Source organism: Galeopterus variegatus, unplaced genomic scaffold (assembly GCF_000696425.1).
Source record: "Galeopterus variegatus unplaced genomic scaffold, G_variegatus-3.0.2 Scaffold1751, whole genome shotgun sequence".
NCBI lineage: Eukaryota > Metazoa > Chordata > Mammalia > Dermoptera > Cynocephalidae > Galeopterus > Galeopterus variegatus.
In genome coordinates this window covers 141,331-150,866 of record NW_007727862.1, presented here as the reverse complement: position 1 = coordinate 150,866, position 9,536 = coordinate 141,331, and the positions used below count along the sequence as shown (strand labels likewise).

Sequence of the window (9,536 nt, the reverse complement as noted above, 5' to 3'; positions counted from 1 at the left end):
GAGGGGACCGAGCCGTCGAGTGGCAGCCGCGCCGCGCTGCCCTCGCTTTGGGCTGGAATGTCCCCCTTTCCCAGAAGCTGGGACTTGGGGTCCGAGGCGGGTGGGGGGGTTCTCGGAGCCCTCTAGAGGGCCCGTGGGCCGCCGCCGCCAAGTTTCCCTTTCAGTTTCTAGCCATCACCCCCTGGGGAAGCCCCGGTGGGGCGAGGGGAGAGGAAGACGGGGAGGGCGCCTGCTTCTTAGCCCCCACCCTCCCAGCCCCAGCGGACTCCTTGTTGGAGGGGAAGGGCGGCCTGCCCCTCCTCGCCGTCTCTCTTCCCACACAGGAAAGCGTGTCTGCGGGAGAGGAGGGGCCGGGCCTGACTGCGGTTCAGGGATGGTGGGCATGGCGGGGCCGGGGTAGGCCCGGCCCTCAGCTTCTGGGCAGGCACCTCTTCAGCCCTCTGCTCGCCCTAGGTGAACGGCCATGGCGGGCTGGATTCAGGCACAGCAGCTGCAGGGAGATGCCCTGCGCCAGATGCAGGTGCTGTACGGGCAGCACTTCCCCATCGAGGTCCGCCACTACTTGGCACAGTGGATTGAGAGTCAGCGGTGGTAGGTGCCCCTGCTCTGCACCTTCTTCTGCAGGTCCCTACAATCCAGGTCTCTTGGCCTTTAGATCTCCTCTTTGTGGTTTAGTGTGACTCTGGTTCTGTCTGTCCTCTGAATGGAAGGGGGAAGGGGCGGCGTCCCTGGGAAAGGGGAAGAGGGAAAGGGGAGCCTGAGGAGGAAGAGAGGATGTTTCTAGACTCTGTTGCCTGTGGAGCTGCCAGGAGCAAGTCTTGTGGGCCCCGGAGTAAGTACCATTAGTCACAAACCTGGTATTTCCACTCACTCTCGGTGCATGACCTCTTTGCCCAAGAGGGACCACAGTAGGTTTCTCTTCCCTGCCCTGCCCCCAAGGGATGCCATTGACTTGGACAATCCCCAGGACCGAGCCCAGGCCACTCAGCTCCTGGAGGGCCTGGTGCAAGAGCTGCAGAAGAAGGCGGAGCACCAGGTGGGGGAAGATGGATTTTTACTGAAGATCAAGCTGGGGCACTATGCCACGCAGCTCCAGGTGGGTGTGAGCAGGGCGGCAGTCCGCCTTCTTTCAGCATCAGAACTCCTGGGTTTTTTCCTGGCTTAGCCACTGACTCATCATGTGACCATGAACTTATCAGCAACTTTTCTTCAATTTCCCCCACCCCCTCTTTCTAATTGAGACCTGTCAGATTCCTTTAACATATTACAAAGCAAGGGGTGTGTTGGCAGGGGGTGCTCCCAACAGAAAAGGGATGGGTGAGCTGCCATTATAGACAGATCAAGCAGGAGGGATGGAGGTAGACTGAATCAGGATTCTTTTGGAGGAGAAAGGAAGACTGGCAGATTCTAGAAATGAGGGAATGAAGCAATGAGACATCCCTCATGGGGCTCTTTTAAAGGTGGGAGAACTGTTGACTGGGGTGAGAGAGGGGCAGTGCTGCCCTGGAGGCAAGAGCTGGGTAAGAAGGCTTTGAATCAAGTGTTTAGAAATAAGGTGTAGATTCTCCTTTACATGGGGCCTGGGGGTATCCAGGAAGACGGGTTTTGTGGAAGCAGGAAAGAGGTGTGGGTGGTAATCACCGTCAAGTGTTTATTGGAACTCACTTGTGTTTTTTAGAGAGTCCTTATACAAGCAGCAGGGTGCCAGGGAAATAAAAGTCCCTCGCAGAAGAGGGAGGAAAGAGGAGAAATCTAAGGGGAAGCAAAATAGGAACTGAGGGGCAGGAGTATGGTGGAAAGTACCTTGACCTTGTCATCAGATGCCCTGGGTCTTCAGTCATCTGCTCGCTTACTCGTTTGCCTCTGGACAAATACTTGACCTTTCTGAGCATCAGTTTTCTCATCTGTGAGATGGGGATTGTAGTTTCTGCGAATCTCGTAGGTTTTCCATGCTGTGAGAGTCAAAGGAAATGGTAGATTGGAAGTGCTTTGTAAACTGTGGGTTTCTAATTCACTGCAAAACCAAATATGAAGATCTGGGAGGGGAAGTCCAGGGAAGGCGGGAGAGAGGTGTCTTGTGATAGTTCCTGAGGCTTCATGGGAAGAGCCGAGGCAGGGGCTGAAAAAGAGGAAGGGGTGGTCATGGCACTGCTATGGGCATGTTGGGAGCAGAGGGTGGCCATTGGTGACTGCTGTCGGATTGTTTCAGAACACATATGACCGCTGCCCCATGGAGCTGGTCCGCTGCATCCGGCACATTCTGTACAATGAACAGAGGCTGGTCCGAGAAGCCAACAATGTGAGTGTCCAGAAGGTATGGGGAGAGGGGTTGGGAAGTCCTTCCATACACTTTTCTCTGCAGACACAATTGTGTTTATATAAAACACTAGCATGAGGAGAGCACCAAAGAAATAAGAGTCCTGGCAAGTGTGAGAGGCAGTGTGACACGCTGGCGTGGAGTGACCCCTGCGCTCAGTCGCTGGCTCTGCCACATTACTAGCTTTGTGACTTGAGCAAGTTGCTCAACTTCTCTGAACCTCTGTTTCTTCTATTGGAGAGTGAGGACAGTAATAGTATCTACCTTATAGGGTTATTATTAGGATTAAATGAGATAATATGTGGTCCAGGGATAGACAAACAACAGTGGAACAGAAGAGGAAACCCTACACACACACACACACACACACACACACACACACCGGGAAACTTGTGCAGTGTCAGAGATGACATTACCAATCACCACGGAAATTAATAAATCAGGCTGGAACCAAAATAAGAAATGTACCCTGTTCAAAAAAATAATAAAAATTTAAAATAAAAATAAAAAAAAAGAAATGTACCCTGGTGGCATCTGTGAGGAGAAATGGAGCTCAGGTCTGTGTCGGAAGAAATAACACAGGCAGGTCAGAGAAGTGAGGCCCAGGGAGAGGGGCTGGGGATGCATTTCTCATGTTCAGAAATCATAAAGGCGTTGAACATCTGCATGGACCATGGTACAAATGCTTTGTTATCTGCAGTAAAGCAAAATGAATTTCATTAAGTGATAATACCATAATTAAAGACCTTAGAATGGTGACTGGGGTCTGGGAAATATTTGTTTATTGTTGTAGAGACTGGTTTCAGGAATTTTACAGTTCACTGAATAGACCTTTGATTGAGGTCCTACTGTGTGTCTGTTGCTGGGCTAGGACTGGAGAAACACATAAAGACCTGGTCCCTGCCTAGAAGGAATTCTGGCAATGACAGATTCTCTAGAGGTGAGCCGAGTGCTGAGGGCGCATATATGGAAACAGTATTCAACTCGAATTGGGGCAGGCTAGCAGGGGGATGGCCTGAGGAAAGGGATGTCTGAACTACAGTGAGGAAAGAGGGCAGGAAGGAGGAGGGCTGAGTTCTCTAGCCAAAAGTGAGAACAACATATCCAGGGCAGGAAGGCATTAGCCGTCTTATCACATTGGAAGACTGGTGAGTAGTCATTGTAACTGGGGAGTCACAATAGATAAAGCTGGAGGGGGGCAGAAGCCGGCTCACAAAGGGTCTTCCAGCATAGCCCCTGTGTCCCCTGAATTGTTGCAATCACAGAGCTGCCCGCAAACCTACAAATGAACTCGGTCCTGACTGAGAAATACATACCTATGACACTGGCGGTGTTGTAGTCCGGGGATCAGTCTTTCTCCCAGCCCTAACACTGTTCTTGAATGCCTCTGATGTTCTAGGCCTTGGGAATTCTGTGGTGCACAGGACAGGAAAGGCCCTAGTACCTGGGGACCTCACATGCTTGTGCAGGGAGACAGATCAGAAAGAAGTAAATACAAGAACAAGACACTCACAGATGAGAGCAGTGCTACTGTTGATTGGCCCATGGGGAAGGCCCCTCTGAAATGAACCTGTTGAAGTGCTTACCTCAGGAGGGTTTGGTGCCAGAATGATCCAGACTGGTGTAAGGACAAGTGCAAAGGCCCTGAGGCAGGAACATGCTTGTGTGCTCGAGGAACAGAAACAGAAAGCACACACAGCTGCTGTGCTCGAGAAGCAGTGAGGCTGGGGGCTGAGATAGGCAGCGGGTGCCAGCTAGGCCAGCAGAGGCTGTGGGGAGGGATTTGATTTTATTCTGAAAAGAGTTAAGTGGAAAGACCCTGAAGACTTGGTTCCCTGTCAGTCCGGTGCTGGAGGAACGGCTGGATCTGAGGAGGCCTTGTAATGCCTGCCCTGTAATTTCATTTTGGGGTTTCCAGGACATCTGTGAGAGCTTCAGTCTCTTCCCTCTCCCTTCGGTCACAAGCATGTCTTGAGTGAGGACAGACGATGTGTGTTCACACAGCCCTGTTCCCGCTGTGTCCCCAGCACCTAGCACAGTCTGTGGCACTGGGTCAGTGAATAAATGTGGAATGAGAAGTGATCATCATTAGAAAAACCCAGATGACACCTGGGATGTATTCAGTTCTAGTCCCTCCAAAGGGAATTAGATGGACCCTTTTTGGAATACTCTAGTGGAGGTCCCCAGCACCTAGCACAGTCTGTGGCACTGGGTCAGTGAATAAATGTGGAATGAGAAGTGAACATCATTAGAAAAACCCAGATGACACCTGGGATGTATTCAGTTCTAGTCCCGCCAAAGGGAATTAGATGGACCCTTTTTGGAATACTCTAGTGGAGGCCTGATTTGAGATAGAAGTTTCTACTTAGGAAGGTGCCGTTATCTGCCAGCTTACCTGTTTCTCCTCTCTCTTTCCGCTTTCCACCCAATTCTGGAAAAAGACTACCCTTCTGATTCAAACGATCCTTCCTTCTTACCCCCAAGGCCTGAGGTTTTCTCCCACCCTCTGCCCCGTGCACTATTCCCTGTTACCTCTGCTCAATCCGTCTCCAGTGCAGCTCTCCTGCTGGGATGCTGGTTGACGCCATGTCCCAGAAGCACCTTCAGATCAACCAGACATTTGAGGAGCTGCGGCTGGTCACACAGGACACAGAGAATGAGCTGAAGAAGCTGCAGCAGACTCAGGAGTACTTCATCATCCAGTATCAGGAGAGCCTGAGGATCCAAGGTGAGGTGGGGGCAGCGTGAGCCCTGTGTGCCCGGGCAGGGGACAGAGGAGCATTCCGTGAGCTCCTGCAGGGTAGGGGCTGGGGTGGCGTCCATCTCCCCAGCACCTTGCCCAAAGCCTGGTGGGAGTAATGTCTCCCTGTGGTGCAACCCCTGCCATGGGCTAAGCCCTTTGCGTATTATTCATTTAAACCCTCACAACAAGCCTGTGAACTAAATAGTTGTGTTACCCCCATTTTGTAGAGGGTAAAACTGAGGTTCAAAGAAAACAAATAACTTGGTCTAGGTTGCCAATAAGTGGCAGAACTGGATTTTAACTAGAGAAATGTCATAAAATCCCTGCACTTTACCAACCAATATTCTCTCCCTAAGTGTAGGTATTTGGTGAATATCTAAACAAATGAATGGATGTGGGCAAAGTGTTCCCGACCCAGACGGAGGACTTGTGTTGGGAGTCCCCTGGTTGAACCAGGCTGGGGAGAGGCGGAACTCTAGCAGTGCCCCCTTTTGAGCCTCACAGATAGAATGTGGTCGTGGGGAGAGGGTGACAGTGGAAATGATTCCTCCTGTCTCCTGGCTGTTGTTTGCCAGTGGCTGGCAAGATAAGGGTGTGGGGTAAGAAAACATTAACTCAGAAGGAATTAACTGCAGGTACAATTTGAGGATTCTGAGACATGGCCACTCAGTCCGGACTGACCCCAGAAATATACTACCCCATCCTAGTGAGAACAAGAAGCGCCAGCCTGCCCTTTCCTTTGCTGTCTTCTTCAGACTTCATAAGGCAGAACCTTAGGTTATTGCTGTTAGACTATGTACATGTTTCATATGTAGACAGCACATAGTTGAATCTTGCTATATATGTATGTATGTATATGCATATATATACATACAGAAGTATATTCAAAGCTATAAATTTCCCTCTAAGCACTGGTTTAGCTGCATCCCATAATTTAAGATATACTGTATATTCATTATCATTCACTTTAAAATATTTCTAATTTCTCTTGTGATTGATTCTTTTACCCATAGGTTATTTAGAAGTGTGTTTAATTTTCAAGTGTTTTTTCTAGATGTTGTATTATTATTGATTTCAATATCATCTTGTTATTGAATTCCACTGTGATCAGAGAACATACTCTGTATGATCTCAGTTCTTGTAAATTTATTGAGACTAATTTTATGGCCCAGCATGTGTTCCATTTTGGGAATGCATTTTGTGATTTTGAAGAGAGTGTATGTTCTATGGTTGTTTCATTGAAAAATAGAAGCAATAAATTCAATATTGTTAACATAAAAGGTAATATTTTACAAAAAACCAATATGACATCTATATTTTCCAAACTGAAAATGGGTAAATAGAGTGGCATTGCTTTAAATATTTGCAATTCTCTTTAAAGTTAGGCTTAATAAGAGATAGCTGGACCTTGTTTTCAGTCTGTTGTGATACATGTCTTGTAGCATCAGGAAAAGTCTACTGTAAGATATTAAGAGTGAAATAGGCAGATAGAGTCTTATGAACTTATGAAAACAGTTTGGATTTTGTGGATCCCCATAAAGGTTTCAGTGACTTTCCAGGGATACCTGGTCTACCCTTTGAGAACCACTGATCTATGTCTTTATTTACTTATTTGCCTAATTGTTTTACCAGTTGCTGAAACAGATGTATAAAAATCTGTAATGACTGTGGAATTGCCTACTTCTCCAACTAATTCTGTAAATATTTCCTTTATATATATTGAAGCTTTATTATTAGATATATGTACATTGAAAACTATTGTGACTTTCTGATATATTGATACCATAATCATTATGAAATGTCTTTCTTAATCTCTGGTAATGCTCTTTGTCTTGAGATCCACTTTATCAGATATTAATGTAACTGCTCCAGTTTTCTTATTCTACATTTTGCACACCATGTCTTTATCCATTCTTTTTCTAAAATTTAAAATGTAGACACATATACTTGAGTCTTGCTTTGTATTTATTCTGACAATCTCTGCTTTTAATTGAGATGTTTAGTCCATTAACATTTAGTGTAACTGTGAACATAATTGTGTTGAAGTCTATCATTTTAATATTTATTTTGTTGTGTCCCTTTTTGTTTTTTGTTCCTCTGTTCCTCCTTTTTTGCCTTTTTTTGAATATTTAATTTTTTTTTAGAATTCCATTTTCATTTAACTATTTAAGCTCCACTCCTAACCCTGTCCTGTCAGTGCTTACTATACCCCGAGGCCAGCACAATGCCTGAATACTGTAGGTAGTCAGTAAATGTTGGCAGCATGATTCTAGCTTTAAGCTCCACTCCTAACCCTGTCCTGTCAGTGCTTACTATACCCCGAGGCCAGCACAATGCCTGAATACTGTAGGTAGTCAGTAAATGTTGGCAGCATGATTCTAGCATATCTTCCTCACCCTGTCCTGTCAGTGCTTACTATACCCCGAGGCCAGCACAATGCCTGAATACTGTAGGTATTCAGTAAATGTTGGCAGCATGATTCTAGCATATCTTCCATCTGAACCCATCCCAGACTGACCCCGGAGAAAAGGAAGCCCCTTTCTACAGTGGGAACAGACTTCAGGCTGTTATTTCCATTCTTGTCCTTTGACTGTTGACAGTGTTTATGATCCTGTACTTGGGTTTTCTGTTTCCTGGGCATGGGTTTAAGTTTGGATTCTGATCTGGGTTTCTACCCATCATAGACTGTAGTTCAGTCTCATTTATCAAGCTCAGTCACCAAAAACACCGACTATCAATCTGTTTCTGCGAGGGGAGTCTCAGCTTCCTCCAGTAGAGCAGGGCAGGTGCCTCACGTCTCTGTGGCCTCCTTCCCAGAAACTTCTGCAAATTGCCAGGAGAGACCAAAGTGGGTCACTTGCACGGGGAGGCTGAGTCCAGGTGTGGGAATCACCACCGCCGTCCCCGTGGGTGGGCAGGATTCCCAAGGGAGCCGTCCAGACTACTCTGATATGTTTCCTGCCTGGATAACACGCATCTTGCTCAGTACTCAGCCATGAGATTGGAACCATCTGTCTAAGTTCTGGATCCAGGCTTGACCTGGCTGCCTTAGAGTGGATTTTGTCTGTCCCATCTTGTGTGTTCCATGGGGCAGGGACTAGTTCAGTGTGACATGGCCCTCAAAAGCCAGTCAGGACTCAACCAAGACGTGCTGACGTGCACGTCTTCTTGACTCAGCCCGAGCAAGGAGACTGGGCTGTTCAGAAAGGTTATTGGAAGGGAGCAGTAATGCCAGGACTTAGGATAGCGGTTATCAGGAGGGAGGGATGGATCTGCCAGCAGGGGAGGGTGGGCAGAGGTGTCCACTGTGGAAATGTTTGATTTCCTAAGCTGGGCTGTTGATGCACAGCTGTTCCTTGTATTACTCTTTCTGTTTCATAATAGCAATTTCGAAAAAGGTAATTAGCCCTCACTGTCTCCCTGTTCCTGCCATGGATGGGATTCCTAACAGCTAGTGTGGAGGGAAGCTGCCTCCCCCGCCCTCCTTTTCCTGAGAGAATCTGGCTGTATCGTGTCCCCAGTGGGCCCTGGACACACTCTCCCTTTTCTGGCTGTCTGTCGGTCTGTCTGTCTCTCTCTTTCCTGGTTAGTCAGCTGAGTTCACAGTCCCCCAACCTGGACAGACACGTAGTCAACCAGTGAGAGCTAATCCCACATAGAGCTTGCACGTGCCCTGCAGTTTCCTGAGCATTTTCCGTATCATCATCTATTTAATCTTCACAGCAACTCCCTGAGGTAGATGCCATGATTCTCCCAGTTTATGCATGGGGAAACTGAGGCACAGGAGAGTAAAGTGATTTGCCTGAGTTCCCCCAGCTAGTAGGTGGTGGGGCACACGTCAGACCCAGGTGGTCTGGCTCCAAGCTGGACCCCCTGTGGGAGGGCTGGGCGGCCAGCCATGTGGGGTGGATGGAGGGTAGACCACAGCGCAGGACCCTCCTCGGCTCCACTCCCATCTCCCCACTCCCCTGAGGAGAAGCTTGGAGTTGGGAGGCCAGAGGCACTGGGATGTTAGGAACCCCGACTTCCACTGGTGGGCTCTCTGATCCCTGAGGGTCTTGCTTCAGGACAGGCGAGTGTGGCCCCTCTAGGCCTCCTGCTGGACACTGGAAGTGAGGGTCATGGGTGTCCTGTCCCCTCCTGCAGCTCAGTTTGCCCCGCTGGCCCAGCTGAACCCTCAGGAGCGTCTGAGCCGGGAGACGGCCCTCCAGCAGAAGCAGGTGTCCCTGGAGGCCTGGCTGCAGCGCGAGGCCCAGACGCTGCAGCAGTACCGCGTGGTGAGTGGCTCCAGCGTCCCTGTCCTCGGGCATGAGCGCCATAGCCTGAGTCTCTGGGACCAGACAGAGGAGTAGAGTCAGGCCAAGAGCAGGGGGCCAGGTCCCCTCCTGCAGGGGGCATGTGAGGGTGTGGGAGAAGGAAGTGCCATTTCCGAGTGGGGCCCCTCAGAGTCATTCTCTGGGAGCCCAGAAGGGCCTG

The 9,536-nt window shown here is 48.9% G+C and overlaps 1 protein-coding gene across 1 annotated transcript in view; it reads left to right on the top strand.

Moving 5' to 3' along the window:
* The first annotated feature begins 463 nt into the window (after positions 1-463).
* LOC103595352 (signal transducer and activator of transcription 5B-like) overlaps positions 464-9,536 on the top strand; it is a 22,150-nt gene continuing 13,077 nt past the window's right edge. Inside the window, 5 exon segments of the mRNA XM_008578737.1 lie at positions 464-591; positions 940-1,096; positions 2,210-2,299; positions 4,871-5,045; positions 9,207-9,462. Of these exon segments, the coding sequence (XP_008576959.1) occupies positions 464-591; positions 940-1,096; positions 2,210-2,299; positions 4,871-5,045; positions 9,207-9,462 (806 nt within the window).